General features: G+C 38.6%; 2 protein-coding genes across 2 annotated transcripts in view; both read right to left on the bottom strand.

Moving 5' to 3' along the window:
* Positions 1 to 27,258, bottom strand: part of LOC132912466 (26S proteasome non-ATPase regulatory subunit 9) — a 272,372-nt gene that overhangs the window by 225,186 nt on the left and 19,928 nt on the right. The window lies entirely within an intron of this gene.
* LOC132912685 (myosin-2 heavy chain-like) lies at positions 326 to 27,131 on the bottom strand. Its single transcript, XM_060970316.1, has 9 exons — positions 26,693 to 27,131; positions 23,658 to 23,880; positions 22,654 to 23,167; positions 12,018 to 14,903; positions 9,831 to 11,700; positions 3,582 to 3,695; positions 2,543 to 2,733; positions 1,905 to 1,949; positions 326 to 951 (listed from the first exon to the last, which is right to left on the bottom strand). The coding sequence occupies exons 1-9, from the start codon at positions 27,129 to 27,131 to the stop codon at positions 625 to 627; spliced, it is 6,609 nt and encodes a 2,202-aa protein (XP_060826299.1). The 3' UTR covers positions 326 to 624.

The following is a 27,258-nucleotide window of genomic DNA, read 5'->3' as shown; positions in this document are numbered from 1 at the left end:
ATGTTGTGCAAAGGTCACATAACGGTTCACTGTCAGGTAGTATGGAATGACGTGGATTTAGGTACGGTCGTTGTCACATAAACAAGTGTACCCTCTGTTCTGTTCTCACGTGTAACTCAATTTTGTTTTTTTAATTACTGATATTTTGGATTATGTTTACCTGAAATATAATTACAAAGCAACTTTTTTTTTTAATTTAAAATTGCTTTTAACTGCCAGAATTATGAGTGAATTACAATACATTGTTCGTATTCTTATCAATATCAAGGCCCTCTTTCTATTTCGTCGAGCAATTTTCATTTTCAACGTATTGAACATTTAGAGATACGGAACTAACATGAAAACAACAAATCACACAAGAAAATTCGAATATTAATTTTGCAACGACATACTTTTTATTTACATATACTTACATCGGTGATCACTGAATAAGAAACAGATGTATCATCGATAACACAATTTCAGGACCTATGTTTTCTTGTACGGTCTGCTGATCTTATAGTTCACTATGCATTCGTTAAATTCATTAGCTTCAAAAACCAAGGGAATATGATTCTTCTCATCCGTGGAATGTGTTGGAGAAAACGATCGTCGAACGATGAACGAGGTTAAAGAAAAACCGGATTACGGTGAATCATCCATGGTATGCTGAAGGTTCAAATTACGTTTTCTCTCAAAGTTCATCTGATCGGAGATTCGAATTAAGTTAGCCTGCTCGTTTTGAAGAGCCCTCCTCAGTTCCTGGAGCTTCCAGCCTGCCTCCATTTGCTTCTCCGCTATCTGTTTCTGCAAAGCAGCTATACGCTGGTTCAAAATATTATAATCCGCCTTTGACGGAGTCGCTGGTTCATAACCATCGCACGGCACTGCTCTGATATCCTGGTGTACCATGTCCAATGTTAACTGGCAAATCTTATCGTGAAGTTCAGCTAACTGTGTCAATGTCAACGACTGTAAAGAAAAAGAATAAAGGAAAAGATTGGAAAATATTTACGTAATGTCGTATTTTTATGGACATAACTAAAAGATTTTCATCACAGAGAATAGATTCAATTGATAAAGCTAACAATTAAGTTAGAAATATTCCATTTTTTGATAGATGAACAAAATTATGAATGTAATTTGTTTAAAGTTGTATTATTTAAATTTTTACTTCAATTTGAAGATACATTTAGGACATTCAATTTAATAGAACGGAGGATGTAGGACATTTATTAATTTCTGGAGTACGGAATGATTTATTAGATCTATCAGGTTTATTCACTTAGTAAGTAACATCACTAATCCATATCATTGTGATTCACATGCGATAACCAACGTCGGTAACAATATATCGATATTATGTAATTCAATAACGTACCAATATTCGTATAATATGTCAAAAAATATTTGTACCTATCTATATGTTAAACATTTCCATATACGAATAAAGCGCTTTTTAAATTATTTTTCATTATAAAATTCTTGATAATGCTACAGCATCGATTCTTAATAACTGATGATATGAAAGATATAATCAATACCAATAAATTTGGAGGTAAAATAAGAAATAAAAAATTCAAATTTCTCTTATGAGAAATTACGTGTGAATTATGAACGTTTATGTTATAATTTATTACGTTTGTTGAAGATTCGAATTTAGAACCATTTCACGCGAAAGCTTATGGCAATAAATTTTTTCATTCTTACATTTTTAAATGGGAGCTTTTTTGTTAAAGATTTGAATTATCTATCTATATATCTCTCACCTTTCATTAAAGAAATCTATTTTGCATAAAAATTGTAGTTAATGCCAAGTCCTGATTAACATAAAATCATTCGGCCATTAGAAATATACAAAAATAAAATTCCAATAGTATGTAAATTTTGCTAGTATATCTAACGGATCTCGTCTTTGGACTTACGTTTAGCCAGCTGTCAGGATCGAAAATGCCCTCGCCAGGTTTAGCCTGTGCATTATATTAAAATAATAAATGATCGTATTAATACATATACATATAAATATGAGTTTTTCCGTAAAAGTACATCTAATTGTTAATAAATACTGTTATTAAGTATTTTTATTATTAAGAATCATATTTTATTTAAATATTTAAATATACGATAAATATTTATGCTTTTATACATTTTTAACTATTGCGAAAAAACCCAAAATAATGTAATGATTTTTATTTAAATAGATATTATTATGGAAACTACTTCAATAAAACGAATATGCCTAATTATAATGGAAGAAATGTAAAGCCGTTTATCATTTATCAATAATCACAGTTTTTTATCCTTAAAAACATTAAATTATAACATAAATTTAATTTATGTTCTTACCTTTTTAGTTGTCAAAATAGTTTAAAACGGAAGAAATTTCGAAATTGCTTTAGTAGGAAATTATTCAAAAACAGAGAAACAATCACTTGATACGTTATCAATAAATCAATTGCCTTGTTAAATATGTTACATGTTAGTCTTTTGAAATAAAGGACTTAAAATATTTAAAATATAAAGCTTGTTTAATATACCTATCTATCGCATATGTTATACATACTCCAAAATTTTTTATTTCCTGTTCCGTTTGATAGATATCATTAGATAAATCGTGAGATTTCTTCAACAAGTCTGCAATGTCTTTTCTTAATAGTGGATCAATTTCCAGTTCTTCTTCCGGCCTGTCCGCCATTTTCGGTTCTATAGCTTTACCTTCCAAATATCTAATATAATTCCGAATGCGCAGCACACCTATTTTTAATGTTACGAAATGTATATTTAACATTTTGTAATTTAAGGTATAAATTAGGAATAAAATATACTTTAATAACTAAGGATCTAATAGGTTATAACTTATACTATCAAATGTAAATCGTTAAAATTATAGAAACTCTAAAACTCTGAATTTGGAAACAATTCGATATACCTTTCTTTCATTTAACATATTTTTATTTAAGAAACTTTTTTTTATTCGTTTTAAAAATTCGTAACTATTTGTTCAGCTATAATAATTATTTCCCTCTTCTATCGATTTAATTAGTATAATATTGCGTCGTATTTAGTAATATACATCATAATGTAAAATATTAGATATAACCTTGATGGACTTTTATTTTCCATTTTAAAGCAAGCATGAAAACGAAAATTCTTGAACTTTGAACTATTCATGCACTTTCATCTTTATCAAGGAACGAGGAAAAATATTTGTAATATATATAATAATATATAAACATTAGGTATTTATAAATATTTACAATAAAATTAAATAAATTTAATTCGATTCAATTTACGATATGTCAGTGAGAAATATTAATACGAATACGATTTATTTCAATTATATAGTCATACTTTTATGTGAGCTACTGACAATGAGATCTTTGTAAATAATTGTAGAATCGGCAAAATTTTTAAGATCATAAGCTCATTTAAGATCAGGAATTGCATCAAATAAAAATTCTAAATAGTCGTATTCAGTAGCATTTGTTAATAACAGTTACTTTAATCATGAATTTGCGGTTGTAACAAGCAATAAAACGATAAAAATCAATCTTCGGAACTTTCGCGTTCTTTATTTGTAGAAAAGTTAATGTAATTTTTACCTTCATTCTGTTTTTTGAATTTCTTCCCCAGTAATTCATTCGCCTTTATGAAATCACCGCAGTCATCCAAAATATCTTCATCCATCTCCGTTTCTTTGGGCTCCACCTTTTTCACTACATAAAATTCATTTCATTAAAAATATTTTATATACATACATATATATATATATATATCGTTTCGTAAAAAGGAAATATGTAAATATACATATGTTCGACCGTTCGCGGAGAGACGCGATCTCGAGGAAGCGCGTCAAACGGGAGTCGTAAATTCCCGTTACGATTATACAATCGACGCCACGAAACTAATCGATCCCCTATTTCGTTTAGGATAATAGAGGTGGTTGAATTGATTATAACGCTGAGGTGACAGGTTTACTCCTTATTCCAACAACTTGTATTTTTATTTATTTATTATTACTTAATCCGTGCCTTTCGGCTTTGAACGAGTCTTTGGTTTTACATCCTTTTTTGCCTAATCACATTTTCTCCTACTTATGGCGTTATCACCTTATTGCCTCCTCCCTTATATCTATCTAACTAAACTCTAAACTCTTTTCTTACGTATCTATCTCCCCTCTTATCTACTCTATTACATTGCACTCCGCTGTGTAATTTATTTCTAAGACTATTGCTTGCTGTGCTCCCTTATTGTCGTTCCTCCCCGTCTTGTATTGCCTTCTCTTCTCCATTATTGCTTTCAGATCCCTTATTCCTCCCCCCGTCTGGTTCAATATTTTCTCTGTTTCCTTTGTCCCTCCCGTTATTTCGCATTCTTCTATTACGTGCCTCAGGTCTTCTTCTTTCCTTTCACATAGTCTGCATCTTTTTTCTCCCTCTTCTTTCCAGTATTCCCTTGCTTTGGTCTCGTTTTCACATCTGAATCTTGTTAGTATTTATCTGTCCTTCCAAATCATCCTCCCTTCTAAGTATTTTGGTAACTCTTCTTTGGTAATTTTCCTATTATGTTTATTATATTTTGACTCCCTTATCCTTTTCCCCCTCTCTTCTGCTTCTCTCTTTCTCCTTTCTTCTATAATTTGGTCTACAGTCGTCCTTCCTTGTTCGTCTTTTGCTTCCATTTGTATCCCTCCATTTCTCACTTCTCTAGTTCCTTCTTTCTCTTTCTAGCTCTTTTCCCTTTTTAGCCACTTCCCCAGTTTCTCTTTCCTTTATGCACTTCTCTACTAATTCTTTTTTTGATTCTATGGCTTTTCCTTCATACCTTGCTGCTCTTCTTAGTGCTTTTTCTTTTATTTCTATCAGTTTGCATTCCTCTACCAATATGTAGTTCGGTGTTGTCATGTCTAAACCTAGGATCCATTTTACATATCTCCTTTGTATTTTATCCAGCCTTTTGTAGTCCTGTTTGAAAATTTTTTCTCCCACGCTCCATGTTTTATTCATTGCTATTGTTGCTCTCTTTTTCCTGTCTTGTATATGTTTCTCATCGCTGCCGTTTTTCTCTCATATGTACTCTAGGTATCTTATCTCTTCCATTTCTTCTAATTCTCGCTTTCCCCATTTCCATTTTCTTTGCCTCTTCTTGTTCTTTCTTTTTTCGAACACTACCATTTTGGTCTTTTCCGTGCTCAGTTCCAATTTGGTTTCCTTTAAAAATTTTTCAAATCTTTTTAGCATCTGTTTTAAGTTCCTCTTCTCTATCAGCCATCAGCACAATATCGTCTGCATATGTCAGTGACCATACCATCCTTTCTCCTACCACTATGCCCCCGACTTGTTCTTCCCTTAATTCTTCTTCTAGCCCCGCCACGTAGATGTTGAATAACGTCAGGCTCAACGGACATCCTTGTCTGACTTCCCTCGCTGTCCAAAATTCTTCTGTCTTCTTCGAATTAGTTTCTCGTTAATCCCCATTTTTCTCATTTTCTCCTCTAATTTCTCTCTGTTTAACCTGTTGAACGCCGCTTTTAAGTCCGCGAAGCAGGCATGTAGTTTCCCTTTTTCTCTGCTCAGCTGTTTATCTATTATGTGGTTTATCACGAATATTGCGTTGCTCACCCCTCTTCCTTTTCTAAATCCAAATTGACTTTCTTTCAGTTTGGTTTCTGTTTCTGCCTTCAGCCGTTCGTCCAATATCCCTGCGTAGATCTTGCATGCTGTGTCCATTAATGTTACTCCTCTGTAACTTTACGCTACTCTCTTGTTCCCTTTCTTGTATATCGGGCATATTACTCCTTTTTTCCAGTCTTCTGGTATCCCCTCCCCATTCCATATTTTCCTTAACAAATCCCATAGTGCTTCCCCCACTTCCTTTGGTGCATACTTTCATACTTCATTTTCTAACCCGTCTTCCCCCGTTGCTTTCTTCTCCTTCAAGTTTCTTAGTTGGTAGATCACTTCTTCCTTTTCTATATTATCTTTTCTCTCCTCCAATGTTTTCTCTTCCGCTCGATGTTCCTCTGTTTTTCTGCCCTCTTTGTGTTCTGTTCCTTCTAAAATTTCTATGAAGTGCTTTTTCCATTCTTCTTCGCTTATTTCTTCATCTATACCCTCTCTTCTTCTTCTATATTTATTTATGTATTTTCATGCTTCTTGCTCTGTTTTGATCTTCTTGATTTTCTCCATTTCTTCTTCTTTGTGTTTTTCCTTTTTTTGTTTGTGTTGAAGTGATCGCCACTTCTAGGAAAACTCTACATCTGGTCTTCGGTTTTCTCAAGCGCTGAAGTCATCCATAGCGCATAGACAAAAGAATGCATCGATGACAAACCATAAGCGGTACACGTGCGACGTTGGCTTCAGGGTTCTTTTAGTCTCAGGGTAACATTGCTAGCGTGCGCATCTGGACCATCTTACATTGTATTCCACACTTTGTACTTTAATATTCACAATATATATATATACTTACAATACCTTGCAATTTACCCACGCGTTTCTTTGATTCCACATACATCGAATAACCTTAACAGTTTGCACCACTGTCTGAATGACTTTTTTCCTCTATAAGAGCTTCTCTGCTGCATTTTCCTTTCATAAACTTTGTCACCTTGCTTCTCATCCCTCTTTTCCTCTCTTTCCATTCCTTGTCGTACCACGCTTTCTCTCCCATGCCCCATCTCCTTATCTTCGCTTTCTTCTTTGGCATTGCTTCGTTTATCTTCTTTTTGATTTCTGTCCACATTTCCTCTACTATTTTTCCATTGCAGGTCCAGTCTTTACATTCCTCCAAGTATTTTTCCACACTTTCGTTTGTCCATTCCCTTTTCTCTCCTTCTCTTCTTCCTTTTTTTCTTCATTTTTTTGTAATTCCGCCCCCCCCCGCTATTTCTATTTCTAATGGCATGTGGTCTGACTCTGTTCTTTTCCTTACTTTCATGTTAATTATTTCTTCTGTCGTCTCTTGATTGCCAATCACATAGTCTATTACTGAGTTTCCTTTCTCCCCTATATAGGTCCACTCCTCTCCTTCTTTATCTCTGCCATTGATTATCGTCCAGCCTCTCTCTTCCAGATGCTTTAACAGTGTTCTTCCTTCCATGTTTATTTTCTTGTCTTTTGATCGTCTGTTTTTTCTTTCCCTAGGTTCTCGTTTATCGGCCCTCTTCTCCCTACGAATTTGAATCTTCTCCCTTCTCTTCTCCCGTTCTTGCATTCCAGTCTCCGCCGATAATCGTCACTTTCTCTTTTCTTTCATCTACTCTTTCCTCTATTTTTTTCCATGTCTCTTTTGTATCTTGATTATAAACTACCATTATCCTATACGTCTTATCATTGTATATTATTTTTCTTTCAACTATATTATCATTTATTTCTTTATATTCTATTTCTTTTAATTCTTTATTTATACCTGTTATTATTCCCCCTTTGTTTTTCTTTTTTTTCTTACTCTCATTGCTGCCCTGCATTTCCAGTCGAACTCTTTGGGTAGTCTATATTTTAACTTTTCTCATTTGCTTTCCTCTATCCATGTTCCCGTGAGTCCGATTACGTCGAATGTCCAGACATTCCCACACCTCCTTGTCCTTACTTGCTAGCCCTGCTATATTCCAAAAGCACATTTTCATCCCCTTTGTAGTCCCCCCTTTTTCCCCTTTTTCCATTTTTCTCCCTTCTCTTTCTTTCTTCCTCCAGTCTCTCTTCGTTTTCGTTCTACCTATACCATTTGTTTTCTATTTTTAGTTTTTTGTATCCAATCTTTACATTTTCGGCCTTTTCCTTTCTTTCTCTGGCTACCCTTCTTATGTGTTGCTGTATTTCCCTTCCTTTTCTTGTCAGATCATCGTCTATGTGTACCTCCTTTCCCAATTTGCTTTTCTCCTTCATTATCCTTCTTTTTTCCTCCATCGATTTCATTGTCATCACTATTATTGCGTTCTTGCCCTCCACCTTTATCGTATGTACCTTTTCTACTTCTGCCCCTATCCTCATTTTTTTTCGTTTATGAACTTCTTTACTGTCTCTTCATTGCTTCCTTCGTTCCAGTCCACTCTTTTGATTACTATGATTCTTCTTCTTTACTCTCTCTCTCTCTCTCTCTCTCTCTCTCTCTCTCTCTCTCTTCTCTCCCTTTCCTGTTTCATTTTCCTCTTCAGCTCCGCCACTTGCTTTTCGAATATATTTTTTATTTCCCTGATCATTGCCTCGAATCCTCTTTCCATTTTCTCTACTTTTTCCATCATTGGCTCCATTTCTTTCTCTCTGGCTGGTGTCTCTATTTCTGTTGAGCTGTATCTGTCCAGTTTAATATTGAAGTCTGCCTTATTTCTCGCCTTATCAGTGTTCTTTGGTCTTCCCCTGTTTGTCGCCACCTGTCGTTTCCCTACCTTACTTTCTTTTGCCACGTTTCTGGCCTCTTAACCTCTTCTTTTCTAGTTTTTCTTATTTGTAGCTCACTCTAATTCTTGACATCTTTTTCTCTTTTCTTTTGCCTTCTGCTCGTATGCTCACTTTCTATTCACCCTTCTTTGTGCTTCTTTATGCTTCTTTATTCTTCCTTTTCCCTTTTTCTCTTCACACTTCACTTTTTCCACAGATCTCTCTGTCCGTGTGCCACTCTCACCCTGACCCAAACCGAAACTTCCAACAACTTGTAGACAAGATGCTTAGGCTCGGAGCGTACATATATATGTTAATTAGATGAGTGATCAAAAGTAGATATAGAGAATGAAGAGATATTTACTGAGTTAAAGAAGTGAAACCAGTGCAGAGTTGTTGACTGATCTGTAGTCGTAAAACCAGTCTAGTTATGTTGACTGTTCTGAAGATGTTGAACCAATGAAGTTCGGTGACGATTGATAAATTGATTACAATAATGATAGTTTAGTTTCGAACTCCAGCCGTGACTTTCCAAGACTGAAGCTTTTACAACTCTGTCGCATACCCACACAAGTGGTTATGTTATGAAGTAGTGAGGACCACCGAATGTCGGGTCTGGACTCAGGACCTCCTGTTGCCGTGTGCACTCCCTTGCCGTCTGATGGATCTCCGTCATCAGCCCATCGGTTTTGAAGTATGCCGGTCGTGCCACTGTCGTAGAGGAAAACTCTTGCTGGTTGTTGATCGCTCCACCACCGGTCGCTTACGGGTGGAAATCGCGGAAAAAATGGAAAAACCCGCGTTTCCCCATCTTTTACCTGATGGAGCAATGGACTCGAAGGTGTTTTATACCATTTAACGGCCTTAACCACTTAATGGCCAAATCGAAATGCTTAATTTTACGAGTTCCTTATGATTATTACGGTTCAACTAATTATATTGACATAGCGAGTGGCCGCCTCGACCGAGAGATGGATTCCGGGTTACGCAAAGTCACCGGATATAACACATAGGGTTTTAATACAATCTCATGTCATCATAAGGAATCTAATATGGTATATATCCAAATGACAAATTATTTTTAACTTTTAAACAATATTATAGTTTCTAATATTCAACTACATGAATACTTTTCAAAAAATATACATATTAAGTTTCAACAGATAAAAAATTTTTTTTCAACTTACTCAATTCTGTACAGAACATTAATGTATAACTTTATAGCTTATATTTATAACTTATATATTATATTCTGTTATAATCTTCTTACAGTCTAAAAATATCAGAGCACGAGTAATTTAAAGTCGAAATAAGAGGAGAAGATTGTCGCTGTAAAATTACACCTGATATTGTTTAAGGTAAATAATAATATTAAATTCCGTTCATTAAAAGTTCATTAAAGTGACTTGAACAAAAGATCAAGCACTTGCCCTTCTAATTTGGATTCCAAACAAATTGAAAGGATAATTGTTATACCTTCTTTCAATTTTGCATTTTCTCTTTTCAGCTTTCCCAATTCCTTGCGTAGCCTTTCTCTCTCCTCTTGGCAATCGAATAACTGGCTTTTCAGTTTCTCATTCCCATCTTTTAACTCGTCATTCTCTTTCTTCAATTTATCCAGATCCATGGTTAATGCAGTATCACGTTCTTTGTGCCTATTCTTCTCATCCCTTAATTTACCTAATTCCGACCGCAATTCACCATAATCGCTTTTCAATTTATCCAAATCGACTTTTAATTTATTCGCTTCTTGCTTTGCCTTATTTAAATCGTCCTGCAGTTTTGCATTTTGCAATTTCAAATCTGTCAATCCATCACGCAATCCTTCGTTCTTCACTTGACAATCAGCTAACTCGCCCTTGAGATTCGCATTCTCTTTCTTTATTTTGGCTAATTCTTTCTCTAAGTCTGCGTTCCGTTCTTTCTGACTATCTCTCTCCTCCTTCAGGTCAGCTAATTCAGACTTCAATTTGTCGTAATCGCTTTTTAATTTGTCCAAATCATTTCTTAACCTATTCGATTCCTCTATGGCGTTATTTAAATTGTTTTGAAGTTCTGCATTCTCTGATTTCAATCTATCTAGCTCTGGCGTCAGTCTATCCAGTTCTCTTTTAGCATCTTCTAATTGTTTCTTCAAAGGTTCGAGTTCGTTCACTGTGTTCTCGAGATCGCCTATTTTGTTATTCAAGTCGTCGTTTTCTTTCTCTAGATCGTTCAACTGTTTCTCCGTTTCTGCCAACTTATTTTTCGTTCCGGTTAACTCCGCCACCAATTTCGCATTGTCATTCTTTAGATTCGCATTTTCGTTCTTCAGATTCGCGTTTTCGTTTTCCAGCTTCGCATTATCGTCTTTCAGAGTTTCTAATTGCCCGGTCAACTTGGTTAATTCCACATTCAGCTTTTCGTTCTTGTTACTCAGCTTATCGTTTTCGCTGCGAACCTTATCCAACGCCGCTTTTAGAGCGGTCAGCTCATCCTTCATGTCGGCCAATTCCTTCTTGGCCGCATCTTTTGCGACCATCTGCTGTTCTAGCTCGTTTGTACGATTGTTTAGCTGTTCGTGGAAACGATAGAGTTCGTTGACTAATTCTTTTTTCTCGGCTAACAAATCGGATAGTTCACTTTCCAGCAACTTTATCTGTGCTTCCGCGTCCGCGAGCGCCTTCTTCAGCTTATCGATCTCGTTCTTTATACGATTGTTTCCCTTTATTAGTTCATCTAACTCATTTTTCACTTCGTTTAATTGCTTTTGCAGTCTATCGTTCTCAGTTTGGCAATTTTGAAGATCTGCCCTCAATTTTTCCGCAGCTGCCTCCTCTGCATTCAAGTTTGATCTCAATCTATTGATCTCTGCTTTCTGTCCATCGCCTTCTCCTTTCAGCCTAGTATACTCGTCTTCGAAATTTTTCCTATCTTGCAGAAGGTTTACGTTCTCCTCTTTAAGGGAATCTAAATCAGCTTTCAACTTATTATATTCATCCTTTAAACTTTTCAAAGAATCCAATTGAGACTTTAGCGCGTTATTGGCATCTCTTAATACAGAAACCTCTTCTTTGCATTTCTCCAGTTCATTTTTTGTTACCGCAAGTTGTCTTTCTAGGTCATCTATTTCATTTCTGTATCTGTTGTTGTCAGCTCTCAATTTTCCTAGTTCCTTCTTCAAGGCATCCAGTTCCTCCTTCAAGACCTCGATTTCTGAATCACCCTTATTTCTGGCCGATTTTTCTGCTTCGAATGCTTTTTCCTGTTGCTCGAGTTGAGACGTTAAATCGACAAGCTTCTCGTCAAGCTCGCCTTTCTCAATCTTGAGATGGTACATTTCTGCTTCTAGTACTTTCTTCGAAGCCTATTAGATATTAAAATCAAATTTAGGAATATTGAAAATGATACAAGTGTTGTAGATTAATGGATGTTTCACTTCTTTTCAATTAATTTACAATTAATAAACAAAGAAGACATTTCACGTATGAAAAACACAAATATTTTTAATGAAAAATTACGCTAAAACATTAAAATTAATGCTAAAATACCTAAAATACTTAATAAATTTATGTATATTATGTATATACGTATGTATAACATAATATTTAATACCAAAATTTAATAATATATTATAATAAAAATATATACCAAGATAAATACGCATTTTTACGTTAATACTTATAAATCAACACAATTTACCTGGCATTCGAGCAAATCTTTCAAGGCTTTCTCAAGATCAGCTTTCAATTTATCAATGTCCAACTGAAGTTTGCAGTTCTCCATTTTCCAATGATCTATGTCTGCTTCTAGTTTAGCAATTTTTTCTTTTAATTCATCGATTAATTCCTTCAAATCAACAATCTCTCTTTTCAGATCCACACATTCCGCTTTCAAATTCGATAGATCATGATCCATATTTAATAACTTGGCTTTTAGACCTTGATTTTCCTGTTTCAAAGTGTCATTTTCTGCCCTAGCATTGACCAGGTTCTTACTTAAATCGTGCACCTGATCCTCCAGTATCTTCAGATCGTTCTGCATCTTTTCATTGTCAGCCGTTTCTCTAGCCAATTTTGCTTTGAAATCGTTGGCCTCGTTCTTCAAACTCGTCAAATCGTCCCGCAATTTATCATTTTCACTATGCAAACGGGAAATTAGCGGCTCCAGAGACCGAATTTTGTCCTCAGCTCTGTCGAAATTAGCCTTTAATTTATTCAATTCATCGTTCGATGACTGCAATTGTTCCCGTGATTTTCCAAGTTCGTCTTTTAATTTGTCATTCTCTTCCTTGCACGAGTTTATCTCTCCTTGCAGCTTCTCATTTTCAGCTTCCAGGTGAGCCTTCTCCACTCTGAATTTTTCATTTTCCATCTTACAGTCGCTCAATTGCTTGCTCAATCGATCTCTTTCGTCTTTCAAAAAAGAATTCTCATTCTTCAGATTATTTAACTCCGCCGACAAACTGTCCCCTTCGCCCCTCATTCCCTGAATTTCAGACTTCAAACCGCTGTTTTCAGTTCTCAGCTGATCCATCTCACCAACACATTTATCCAGTCCGTTTTTCAAAGAACCTATCTCAGATTTCAATTGATCGATATCCTCTAAGGCTTTCTCCAATTCACGTCCCAAACGATCGACTTCACCAAGTAAATCCTCATTTTCCGACTTCAATTTATCGAATGCCACTAATTTTTCTTCCAATTCCGCGTTTTTTGCTTTCAGATTGGCGATTTCCTTCGTTAAGCGATCATCAAGTCCGTGAATATCAGACTTGAAAGCTTGATTCTCCAATTTAAGTTGGTCGCTCTCAGTTCTCAGCTTTTCCATTTCGTCCACGCATTTATCGAGTGCGTTTTTCAGAGATGCTACTTCAGATTTCAATCGATCAACTTCTTCCCAGGCTTTTGCCAATTCCTGTTTCAAACGATCTACTTCATCAAGCAAATCAACATTTTCTAGTTTCATTTTATCCAATTCACTTAACTTTTCTTCCAATTCTGAGATTTTTCCTTTTAAATCGTCATTGTCTTTCATTAAGCGATCGGTAATAGCTTGCATCTCAGACTTCAAGATTTCGTTCTGTTTTTTGAAGTCGCCATTTTCGGTTCTTAGCTTTTGCATCTCGCCCACACAATTATCGAGTCCATCCTTTAAGGAACCTATTTCGGACTTCAATTGATCAATGTCTTCCAACGCTTTTTCTAATTCTTTTCTCAAACGATCTACTTCAGCCAGTAAATCTGTATTTCTTCCCTTTAACTTATCCAACTCCTCCAACTTTCCTTGTAATTCTATTATTTTAGATTTCAAATCATTATTTTCCTTCGTTAAACGATTCTTTTCGAACTTGCAGTTCTCTACTTGTTCTTGCAGCTTTGCAAGTTCAAGTACCTTATCCTTATCCGTCGCTTTTAACGCGTCACCAGCAGCTTTTAGTTCCTCCGCTTGCCTTCTGGAATCCTCGAGGTCATCCCTTAACGCCTTCATATCTCGTTTCAGTGAATCGTTCTCGAGATTGATCCCATCGAGGCTCTCCTGTAGCTCGTCCTTCTGTAGTTTCAGTTTATTAAGTTCTTTACCAGTTTCGTCCAATTTGGCTCTCAGACTCTCGTTCTCCGCCATCGCTTGCTCCAGCTGCTTTTTGATACCGTTATTCTCGTTCAACAACGCATCGCGTTCTTGCTTCGCCTTGGCCAATTCATCCTCCAGTTTATTGATCTCTGCTTGCAAATTGTCCAAAGCCTGCTTCATGCTATCGTAGTCGTTCCTTAGCTGGTTATTCAAATTGTCTAGCTCCTTTATCCTTTCCATCAGATCATCGTTCTCGTTCTCCAGCTGCTTTAACCGAGCCCTCAACTTTTCCCTCTCGCCGACCGATGCTTCTAACGTTTCGCGAAGCTCGCGGTTTTCCTTTCTTTCGGCATCGATCTGATCTTTCAGATCGAAAATCTCCCTCTGTAACAATTCAATCTCATCTCGGTTTCTCTCCAGTTCCTTCTCCAATGCGGTCCTGGCCGCCCTTTGATCCTCCAGTTGTCCAATGAACGCCTCGATCTGTTTCCTTGCCTCGTCCAGTTCGTTCGACAAATTTTCCTTGTCTCGCCTTAAAGTGTCCACCTCACTTTCGAGATTCGCGATTATCGCTTTCGTGGCTGCAAGGTCCTCTTCGAAGCCGTGTAGCTTTTCCGAAAGTGCGTTTTTGTCTAGACAGCACTGTTCCAGCTTCGCGTTTATCTTCTTACACTCTTCCAACTCATTCTTCAGTTTGGTTATCTCAGCTTTCAAATTATCGATATCGTCATTTGCCTCATCGAGTTTTGACTGTAATTCTGCCGTCTTATTCTTGTACTCCTTTTCCAAGTTGTTCTTCTGGTCCAGTAAATCTATTATCTGATCGTCTTTATTCTTCAGTGCTTCTCGCAGTTTGTTTAGTTCGTTCAGTAATTCAGTTCTCTCTGATTTGAGATCATGTAACTCTGATTTCAGGTTCTCCACTTCGGATTTCAGCGAAGATAACCCCAACAAATCTATTTCTGATTGTCTTAGGTTATTCAGGAGTCCTGCAATCTAAAAAAGAGCTACAGTTTTTTAATTGTTTTTTCATTGGTATCATGGTTTCGGATAATATCATATTTTCGAATCTCATTAAAAAGTATTTTATTTATATATGTCAAGTTATCGTTAGGTTTAGGGGCGTGTAACGAATCTTCATTTGGACTAGCCATCGTTGTTATACAATAGAGATTATATTTACTGGTATAAATATGATTTTTACAGAGTTTGACAAATAGCCATGGTGATTAGACACTCGAGATGTTAATGACAATGATCTCAGGTTCAATAATGAATCCACGGTCAACGAGGTAACTCTTTGTTAAACGTAGAATATATTTTGAAGCACAAAGTAACGTTTGCTGTGACGCTCGGTATGTACTGCACGTAAAGACGATGTGAAACTCTCCAAGGACATCGCAAAAATAAAAGACTGATGGAAACTTTCCTCTCCTTACAATCGCGTTCGTTTGTTGTATATTGGTCGGAGATACCAATAAAATTCCAACCGCCGTTGCTAGGCAGTCCCGCGTAGCGGTGACATTGTTTCTGCCCGGGTTTTGATTGTTAATACAACGTATGTCCCATAATATTCGCACTTCTCTGTTAGGTAAAAACGTCCATCCCGTGACCGTAGCTACGTTCAGCGACCAGTTGTGTTACCTCGAGCCCAAGACCACTGTCACAAATCTCGGGCAAACATAATCGGATTGAATCATAACAACTACTTCTAAGTTTTATTATTTAAGTACAGCTATAATAAATAGTCTAGACTAAAGACTATATTGGGCATCTTCCCAAAAATTCCAAAAGAAAGGCCCCGATGTCCTTTCATCTCCAACATATGAGTTATATATATATATGTCGGGTTTACGTTAGGGGCGTATAACGAATCTTCACCAGTGTTGTTCATGGTTGTCGCACAGATATTTATTACACAAGTATGGCTGATACAAGATTGACAAACGGACGCGGTAGCTGGACGCTAATGACAATGGCCCTAAGTTCGATATAGCGAATCCACGGTCAACGGGATAACGAATATACTTTGCTTCAAAGTCTAAGTCGGACTCAACTTACTACTCGCGATACTAGGAACGCTTGATTGACTCTTAGCTAATCAGATTGCCAGAAAAGAATGAATTTCCGTCGCGACGACGCTGCAGAGGAAAACTATGACGGGGTGTGCCTAAGGGCACGAGATCATCGGATTCGTCAAAGAAAGCCTCCACTCGGAGGGTGAGGGAAATAGGCGCTGCTGTTAATTGGTCAATTTCTATGTTGGCGGTTGGAAAAGGATGCTAGCCGCCCTAGAGAGAAAGTTCCTAGCAGGCAACGCCGTACGTGACCAAATCAGGCTTTCCCGTAACTTCTCGCAATAGGTGACAGATTTACAGGCTGATGGAACAAAGACTGTTTGTCAATCTGAAGGACTTTAGTTAACTAGGTCCTAAGATTTATAACGGTTCCTCAGGCTATCTGAACATAAACTGTAAACGATGCATCGGCATCTGGCGATCATCTGGCCCAAAGAATGGGGTCTGTGCGTGGCGAGCTGCGGGGCTGTTGGAATGTATTATTGTCAAGTGTCTGTACTGCCAATTCTTTAAAGGGAAGCTATGTTACTTTATATCTCTGTTAGGTGAAACGTTCATCCCGTGACCGTGGCTACGCTCGGCGACCGGATGTCGCCTCGAGCCTAAACTCATTGTCTCAAATTTCGAATGACTGTGTCTGGGTTATTTCGTAAATGCTACAGTATTCGGGCTTTTCCAAATAATTCCAATGGGGGGGGGCCCGGTGTACTTTCATCTCCGACACGGCCATCCTGACTATCACACGTCCTCGGGTGTATCTAGAATATTGGGTTTCCCCAATGTTAGATTCGATATAACTGTCGTTATTTACAATTTAGTTAAGTGTCAAAATAGGTCAAGGGTCCAGTTCGACAGCAAAAATTCTGGTCGGACGTTTGATAACGAAAGAGTTAAAAGAGAGTGGAAACCCGTAACGTTACGATTGATATTCGAAGCGCTAGTCGCATTTTGTGAATCATCAGTCTGGGCGTAATGACATGATGGACCATTCTCGATCTCGCACCTGGACGACCCTCAGTTCTCTGGATCATGATACCACACTGAGCTTTTATTCAAACACTATGTTAGATGTTATCTCCGTAGTGTTAACGATACTTGAATTGAATTCGGTAACGGTGTGTTGATCCCGCACTTACTTTGTTTGAGCCGTATGCCCCCCGTAAGGCGTATGTGAGCCACTATGTTCGATCCGACACCTGATTACCGCACTGGACATGTATGAAGACATTGTCCTTTGCCATATCGCCACACTGCGTTAGATGTTATTTCCATGATACTTGAATCGAATTCGGTAACGGTGTGTTGATCCCGCACTTACTTTGTTTGAGCCGTATGCCCCCCGTAAGGCGTATGTGAGCCACTATGTTCGATCCGACACCTGATTACCGCACTGGACATGTATGAAGACATTGTCCTTTGCCATATCGCCACACTGGCATATGCAAACTCTTTCTGCTAAGTGCTGTGGTCAGAATGATCCTCTGAGACCAAGGTACTCGCATCGTCATGGTCACTGTTCTCGTCATCACCGCAGACGTCCAACTCAGTAGGAACGCGACTATCTGGCATTTTCTTTAACCTATCATGACTGTATTTATATGACCGTTTGCCGTCTAGTGTTTTTAAAATGTACCTATCTCCTTCCAAAATTTCCGCTATCACAAATGGACCGCTAAATTTCGGATCTAGTTTCGTTTGGTTCCTTTCCTCGTTTTTCTTTAATACAAAGTCACCGAGATTGAATTTAACTACTTTGGCTTTCGTTTTATCGAATCTTTCCTTATCGTACTTAGCGCTATCTTCCATATTTCGTATGGCCTGTTGTCTTACGTTGCAGATATCTATTTCCTTTTCTTCGGTATTTTCAGATAGTAGTAACCCGTAGGGTCTCGCTGTTTTACCAATTAATAATTCTAGCGGACTCGATTTAGTCACACGATGAGTGGTGCAATTTAAAGCTAACTGTATTTCGCCGATCGCGTCTTGCCATGATCGCCCGGTCGTTTCTACCGTTGTAAACATATTCTTTAATGTACCCATAGTACGCTCTACCTGTCCATTCGCTCTACTAGCACCGGTTGCTATTAGGTGGAGTTTAATTTGTTTATCCCGACAAAAATCTTGAAATTCTTTGCCGGTAAAACATCGCCCTTGATCCGCTATTATCCGAGAGAGACTGCCGAATAGAAATATGGCGGACTTAAGTGCCTTAACGGTGCTAAGGGAGTCTATTTTACGAGTGTGGTGTAGGTATACAAATTTGGTAAAGGCATCGATCAGGACAATGACGTATTCTTTCGAGTCGTTCTTGCCGCTCAGCTTTCCCGTTATGTCTACGTGAATGGTATGCCAAGGTATGCTGGTCTTAGGTATGGGATGTAATTCAACTTGCACTTTGCCTGAATTCGCCTTAGAAATCTGACAAGCATGACAGTTCTCTACGAATTTGCGAACATATTTCGCCATCCCTTCGAACCAGTAATACTCGTACAGTTTCTCGAGCGTTTTATCCCAACCTAAGTGCATAATTGACTGGTGTATGTGGTTAATGACGGACCACCTAAACCCTCTTGGTACGATGGGCAGGCAGAGGGTCTTGCCTCTCCTTTGTATTTTACGGTAAAGGGTACCGGATCGTAACTCATACGTACTCGCAATGTCTTCCGCGAGCTCGTCGTTTCGCAGTTTGTTGACGATTTCAGAAATTTGAGGGTCGCGACGTTGTTCCGCTAGTAGCCAATCTTCCGAGATTTCGGCCAGATTAATTTTCTTTTCTTCGATCTTGTTGGTGGGGGCGCGGTCGGTGTCTACAAGATTACGCGAGAAGAAATCTACGTGGGCCATTCGTTTGCCTTCTCGATACATAATGTCGAAAGTGAAAGTTTGCAAGTAAGCCCACCACCTATGAACCCTGTCACTTAGACTTACTTTATTACGAGCTGCTTTTAACGAGTTACAATCAGTGACAACGAGAAATTCCCGTCCGTGTAAATAGTGGCGAAACTGTTTAACGGCGTTTACAACTGCCAGGGTCTCTAGTTCATATGAATGATATCTGGATTCCGCGGGGCTCGTTCTCTTACTGTAATATTCTATTACTCGGTTTCTGCCGTCGATTTTGTGCATTAAAATAGCGCCGTATCCGTCCGAACTAGCGTTAGTATGTAATTCTATCGGGTAATTCGGGTCAAATATCATCAACACCGGCTCGTTGGTCAGGATGGAAATTATCTTTTGCCTTATGGTTTCGTGTCTATCTGTCCAAGTTAGGTTTTTAATACCGGAGGTAAGTGCGTACAATGGTTTCATTACCTGCGAAAATTTAGGGACGAATTTTCGGAAATAGGAGGCTAAACCTATGAACTGCCTAAGTTGAGCGACGGTCGTTGGTGCCGGTAGAGAACTCAAGGCTTGTATTTTACCCGGATTTGGGCGAACTTCTCCGTTATGAACTACGTACCCGAGATAAAGTACAGACGTCTTGAGAAAGGAACACTTCGAAAAATTGAAGGAGAACCCGGCGTTTACGAGGGTACCTAGTACGATGGGTAATCTTTCTAGAGCCTGGTCTACCGATTCAGCGATGATTAGGACGTCATCCAGGTAGACAACAACGTACGAGTGGGCGAGGCCGCCCAAGGCATTGAGGATAGCCCTCTGGAAAACGGACGGTGCGTTTTTCAATCCAAACGGCATCGTCGTATACTCGTACTGCCCGTCGGGGGTGACAAACGCTGTATATTCTGTCGAATTGGGATGAATGGGGATTTGATGGAACCCGCTGGCCATGTCGAGGCTAATGAAGTACTTCGCCCTTTGCAATCTCGCGATTTGATCCGCGATAAGAGGTAGAGGATATCGGTCCGCGACCGTATTTTTGTTTAGCTCTCGAAAATCTACGCACAACCTATCCGAGCCGTCCTTCTTCTTTACGAGTAACATAGGGCTCGCGAACGGTGAGTTACTAGGCCTTATAATTTCTGCCTTAATTAATTCGCTTATTCGTTCGCGCACTATGCTTCGCTCTGCCTCGCTAAGCCTGTAGGGGCTTCTTTGTACGGTGATATTAGGATCGATCAGACGTATCTCTAACTGTCCCGTATTTACTCGTGCACGCGGGAAACCCGTAATAAATGAACTTTTGAATTCTTCGAGGATGGAGATCAATCGGTCTTTGTCTTTACCGAACACCTCGGTGTCGACCCCATTAATATCGATTTTACTTTCGGCGGTTATATTGTAAACATTGACAGCTTTTGCCCTGCAAATACTGAGGCTATTTTGGGTAATATTGACGTTAAAACCCTGGCTCAAAATTTCGCGGCCTATCATGATGTCGTAATTTAGATAGCCGTCGGCAAGGATGTGAAAAATTATCTCCAACGCAAAACCATTAATACGTACTATGGATGCAATTTGAGACGTGCAATTAATACGGTGATTTCCTATCCCTCGCATTACTACTACGTCGGTCGTTCTTTTGCCGGAAAACTTCGAGGCTATGGACTCTTTGATTAGCGAACATTCGGCTCCAGAATCGAAATAAAACGAGAACGACTCACCCAGATGGCTTAAGTTACCAGTTGAAGACTCAACCACGCAGGAGTTGACTCGACGTTCGTTAACGGGGTTGCGATTTGTTTTCTGCAGCAGCGGGCAGTTGGATGCGATGTGGCCCTCTCCGCGACACTTGAAGCATGACACCTTGGACGATCCAGCCGGTCGGCTTTTCTCCTGTCTCTCGGTTCTCATTCTCGTACGACACTCCGCTATCTTATGCCCGGGAATACCACAGTGACGACACCTGATCCGGGGTCAGGTATCTTCTGCCGTTTAACTTCGGGGCCCGTCGACGGATTTCCTGACGAAGGCGCCGGCCTCTTCTTCGCGTAGTGGAAAGCTTTCATTTCCATCAAAAATTGATCCCGAGTCTTGATGTCGCTTGTAAGCGCTAGTTTCTCGACACGTTCATCGAGCAGACTCAGGTGATAAAGAACGGTGGTGATACTTCCTTAGGTTCCGCACCCGCCTCTTGCTTTTTCAATTGACTCACGATGGCCAGAAGCTGCTCCTTAATTGTAGACGGTGGTGATCCCACTTCTGATGTCGGGTTTACGTTAGGGGCGTATAACGAATCTTCACCAGTGTTGTTCATGGTTGTCGCACAGATATTTATTACACAAGTATGGCTGATACAAGATTGACAAACGGACGCGGTAGCTGGACGCTAATGACAATGGCCCTAAGTTCGATATAGCGAATCCACGGTCAACGGGATAACGAATATACTTTGCTTCAAAGTCTAAGTCGGACTCAACTTACTACTCGCGATACTAGGAACGCTTGATTGACTCTTAGCTAATCAGATTGCCAGAAAAGAATGAATTTCCGTCGCGACGACGCTGCAGAGGAAAACTATGACGGGGTGTGCCTAAGGGCACGAGATCATCGGATTCGTCAAAGAAAGCCTCCACTCGGAGGGTGAGGGAAATAGGCGCTGCTGTTAATTGGTCAATTTCTATGTTGGCGGTTGGAAAAGGATGCTAGCCGCCCTAGAGAGAAAGTTCCTAGCAGGCAACGCCGTACGTGACCAAATCAGGCTTTCCCGTAACTTCTCGCAATAGGTGACAGATTTACAGGCTGATGGAACAAAGACTGTTTGTCAATCTGAAGGACTTTAGTTAACTAGGTCCTAAGATTTATAACGGTTCCTCAGGCTATCTGAACATAAACTGTAAACGATGCATCGGCATCTGGCGATCATCTGGCCCAAAGAATGGGGTCTGTGCGTGGCGAGCTGCGGGGCTGTTGGAATGTATTATTGTCAAGTGTCTGTACTGCCAATTCTTTAAAGGGAAGCTATGTTACTTTATATCTCTGTTAGGTGAAACGTTCATCCCGTGACCGTGGCTACGCTCGGCGACCGGATGTCGCCTCGAGCCTAAACTCATTGTCTCAAATTTCGAATGACTGTGTCTGGGTTATTTCGTAAATGCTACAGTATTCGGGCTTTTCCAAATAATTCCAATGGGGGGGGGCCCGGTGTACTTTCATCTCCGACATATATATATATATATAAAAGTATTTTATTTATATATGTCAAGTTATCGTTAGGTTTAGGGGCGTATATATAACTTTATTATATATTATATATTATATTATTATATATTATATTATATTATTATATTATATATTATTTATTATATATATATAACTCATATAATATATTAAAAAAGATTTAAACTGATGCTATTTTTACTTTACTTTCTTTGTATCTACGATAATGTTACGAGTGTCATATTAGTACGAGATTCATAAGTCATAGATTCATAAGTCTAAAAACTGAAATTAATCATTGAACATTCTGGATGCTCGGTCTAATTTCTACGAACATTGGCTTGCGTTCGTCACGAAAAAGTTGTTTTGACAGAAATGAGTATACGAACAGATCGTTTAATGACCATTTACACTAAACGACTACAAGCGAATTCTTTCTCGTTTGCCTCTAAAATCGAAATACACCGTTAGAAAAAAAAACACAAAGTGTGAATAAAATAGAGAGGAAGGTTCGTCATCTAATTCTCGCTATCACTTTCGCATCAATACAAACTTATTTGTAATCGCCAGCGGACGTTAACTTTAAATTTAGAATCATCGAGATGTAATACCTTGTCATCTTTCCTCCTAAGTTCCTCTTTCATGGCTTCTATCTGTTCCTCTAAACCTTTTTGACTGATCATCGATTCCAGTTCTTTGTTCAGTACATCGATCTGCTCGTCTCTTTGTTCTAACTGCTTCCTTAGATCAGCCACGGTATCCTCGCAGTTGTTCAGCTTATCTAATAAATCTGAAATGTCAATATACTCCGGCACTGTGGTTGTTTCGGCTGTTTGCAATATCGTTTCTGGCGTTTCCTTTCCTTCGAGATCAACCAATGCACTGCGCAAGTCTGTCACTTGAGCAAGAAGACGTTCGTTTTCCAAACGCAGATCATCGCAGCTCTTAGAAAGGTCCACCAAGGTTTCGATCGATTTCTCCACAACTTTGGAAATCTGCTGTTCAGCCGCTTCACCTTTCATAAGATCACGCAGCTTTGCCCTTAAACGATATATCGCGGGGCAGCTGATGTCCTCCTCGGTCTGTGCCAGCTTCAACCTCAAATCCGATATCATGTCTCGCAATCTGTCAGGGCAAGAAAATTTCTTTGACATCTTGAAACTGAGGCCATAAAAAATTTTCGAAGAAGTATGTTTCATGGATAGTTTTGGTAGAAGAGATACATTGAAGTCATAAAATTAATCAGGTTTGGAAATACAAAACATTTTGATAAGCAACTCTTGTCTTATCAGGAATGTAAGGTTTCAGACTCAGTTTAGTTAAAATTTACTATAAATTACATATGTCGAATATTAATGTCTAAAATAAAAATATTCATTATCGTAACATTAGTATATAACCAGAATGTTGATGTGATTTCCTCAGGTGAATGTAAATTTGGAAGAAACGCTATATATGTTTCTGCAGTCGTAGATTTATTTGAGCAAAGTTAATCAACCAAACGTCCAGATACATATGAACAATAATGTATATCATTCTGCTACCAACGATTCATTGTTAGGAAGCGGAAACGATTAAACGAGGTCTACGAAGCGGAGAAAGTAGCGAACAGTACTCTTTCTTTTCAAGCGCGAAACCCTCTCTAAGATATCTCATTTTCTCTCTGAGAAAGTGGATCGTAGCGTCAGGATCGTCACAGCAATCTCGCTCGACGAGAGTTTCCTCAAGATCCCTCGCTTTATCTTGCAGCACCGCGTTTGCATTTTGCAGCCTTTCGATTTCTTCTCGGAAGTGCACTAGCAGCGGATCGGGCTTCAATATCTCATCCGCATTTACACCTACACGAAAATATCTAATCTTCATAAACATTCGGAACAGTGCACATATACCGTACTTTTCAAAGAAAGCGCTCTAAATTTTAAAGAAAGTCCCTAATGCTAGGAAGCTCCAGTCTACATTCGGAAACAATCTTCAGTTTGTATTACTATTACGGAATTTACTAGTAAAACGGCTGAATACACATAGTACTATGTCGTAAAGAAAATAATGTAACGAAAGTTTGGTGTATTATGGGTATAGTACAGGAAAGATGCTAATGAGAAAATGAAGATTACAAAGATAAAATATATCTACGAGTTTGTTGATTTTAATGTTATTTAATAGTTAAAATTTATTGGTATATTTAATATAACATAGTTAAAAACAAAAATAATCTATCCAATCCAAAAGTGTAAGCTTTATAGAAGTAGGTGTGAAATCCATCAAGTTTTGTGAAAAAACTAACAGCATATCAAATACCTAAAATATGATAACTAGACTGCGAATTTGTATGAAAATTTACATTTTTATAAACACAATTAAAAATCTGGAGATTGAATACAAATTGTTTACCTGTTAAAAAGTAGGTACCTAAATATAACCAATACTTCGATATTTCATATCAGTATCTTTGCATATTTGTGTATTTTTCCATCTTTAAATTTCGCATAAATGGATAAAAATGCGCAGTCTATTATAATCAATTAATATTTTTGAAATGAAAATATTTGAACTAAATGTTTTTTAAGAGAATTCCCGAAGCAGAATTTTTTTAACAGTTTGCGTTCATAAAATGACCTAATGCTCAGTTAAAAAGACTTGTTCGCAAACTAATGCTATTGAACGAGACGATCAGTGTGTATGTAATTTCTGCCGTTTCGCTCTTTATAGTACTAATTGCGTGAAACGTTACTCCTTTCAACTTGAATCAAACGACTAATTCGTACGGGAGGAGAAACGCAGTCACAAGGGTATCAGTACAGAATTCCAATTAATCAATTTCGTACAAACTAACTACTAAACGAATCAGAGAGAGAAACAGAGAGACAAAGAGAAAAAGAGAAAGAGACAGAGATAATAAGGAGAGATTCAGAAAGGAGAAAAGAAGAAGAGGAGGAAATAATCTACGAAATATACATCGATACCGAATGATTGGAGGGCTTGTTTCAGAGACCTATTTTCGCTCTCGAGTTGAAGTCTTTCCATTCGCCATTTTTTCATCTGACACTTCATTACAGTGAGCTTCTTCAGGGCAAACGAGAGGTCGTAGATTTCTGCTTCTTTGTCGCTGAATGGATCGTAACTGCAGCAACAGCACGGCTCGTGCGGTGGACCGATCGATTCTTGCGACGATGCCTCGCATCCACACCGGCAAACTTCCATTATTCGAATAATCTTTCAAAATTTTCCGTAATTAGAAACCGCTTGCCTCTCGGCATAAGACAAGAATTTTAACATCGATTCGTAACTGTAAGAAGAAAACGACCTTAAAGCTTAGAGGCCGAGCGAACTGGCTTTAGAAATTCAGACTTAATAATAAAGGAGCTTTATACAATAATAATGTCGACTAAAGAACAGCATGATTGTATCTTAATATTTTCTATTCCTATTTATAGAACATCTACGATCGGCGTTTTTACTTCGTTCTCTAACCTTCTAAATCCGTTTTCCAGCCAATCATTAAATCATATTTTCCAGGTTATCCGAACGTAACTATTTTCCTGTTGTATGTTTTTTCCTCCCTATCACCGCGCTGGTGTCGCCGAATCACTGATATAAGTGAATTATGATCGTAAACCAATTACAGACAGTTCGGCGCATCTAAGCGCGAAACTAGCCTCGAGCACCAGGTCAAACAAAACATTTAGTCTAGATATACGAGGTTGACATGATATTTTTTGACGCGGCAGTCACACTTTTGCCATCACACGACCACGGTCATCGATAAAGATCGATAATCTGATTTAACGTCAGACTGGTTTGTTTTATTGGGCCACGTAATAAATTCGTTTATATTTTGACGACACGACACTTAGATAGATACAATTTTCATACGTAATACATATATGTATTATTTAACGTGTTTCCATAAATATTCAGAGCGCACCATTCTCTATAAAATTTAGGATAACTTTTCCATTGTTTGCTATAATTTCCAGATTATAGATTAACATCATCGAAATAGCAAAAAAAAAATATCTTTCCGTATAATATCAGCTGGCTGTTACTTTTCTTTGCTCTAAATATGCAAATTAACTGTCCAAAGACTGAATATTTTTTCTGAAATTTTGTCAAAAATACCGTATTTCTTTATTATGAAGTTACTTATTTTAAAATTACAAAAAGATTCATGCACGGAAAATCGCGCTCCTACAAATTTTGAAATTCTTCAAATGAAAATAAAAGAAATATGTATGTTTTCAAATAAATAATTCGATTTACGCCTTTAACTAAGTAATTAAGAATAAAGAAAAGTGCATAATAACTTCTCTGTACTGTTTTATTATAAATTACTGTAAGAAATTAGAAATGTGATTTTACTATAATGGTATCTTGTTTCACATTTTACGACTACAAACGGTTATTTTTATATTATTGCTTGTAGCAAAGTTATTAAATATTAATAGAGAAGATGGTATGAAAGGGGGATTTTTGCTTCGAATAAAATATAATACAGCCTCGTATTCCTGTGACCCGCCAGGCATCGCTTCTACGATCGCCGAGGGGGTCAATCTCTCGCCTATGACGAGACGCAGGGTGTAGCGGGGCAACTCTCACGCCCGACAAAACTCCAGCGTGTGTTGCGCCGTGTCCCTATCCTCCCCGCAGTACTGATTTTCATCAGGTACCCAACGAACACGCCGTGAGCATCTGGATCATCCTGAAGGACCGGGAGACCGCGGCGGCTCCTCCATGCCTCCCAACTTGGAAGGACGGCCTCGACGCCTCGATGTTCGCCTCCCTCGTTGATCAGCTGAGACCGCCACTGGTCGCACGCATTCTCCTCGGCGGTTCCCAGATCGTCTGGGGCCGCCTGCTCAGCCGCGTTCTCCCCGGGGTCCAGCGCTCTCATGCGGCAGTATCTCTGCTTAAGTACCAACACCCAGAGCTCCCACGGAGGAGATGCGGCCAAAACAGTCGCCGACGCAAAAGACACCGTTCGGTATCCCCTGACGATTCTGATGGCGGTCACCCTGTGCAGCCTCCTTAGGAGTAGGATGCTGCGGCGACTCGTCATCAGATCGTCCACCCACACCGGGGCCCCGTACATCACTCGGGACCGAACGACGCCCTCGTATAGTCGGTGCACCGCGACTTCCGGCCCGCCGATGTTCGGCAGCAGGCCGCACAAGACGTTGGCCGCCGCCGACACCCTGGGAACCAGGGAGTCGAAGTGC

Source organism: Bombus pascuorum, chromosome 12 (genome assembly GCF_905332965.1).
Source record: "Bombus pascuorum chromosome 12, iyBomPasc1.1, whole genome shotgun sequence".
NCBI lineage: Eukaryota > Metazoa > Arthropoda > Insecta > Hymenoptera > Apidae > Bombus > Bombus pascuorum.
This window is presented reverse-complemented; position numbering and strand designations above follow the sequence as displayed.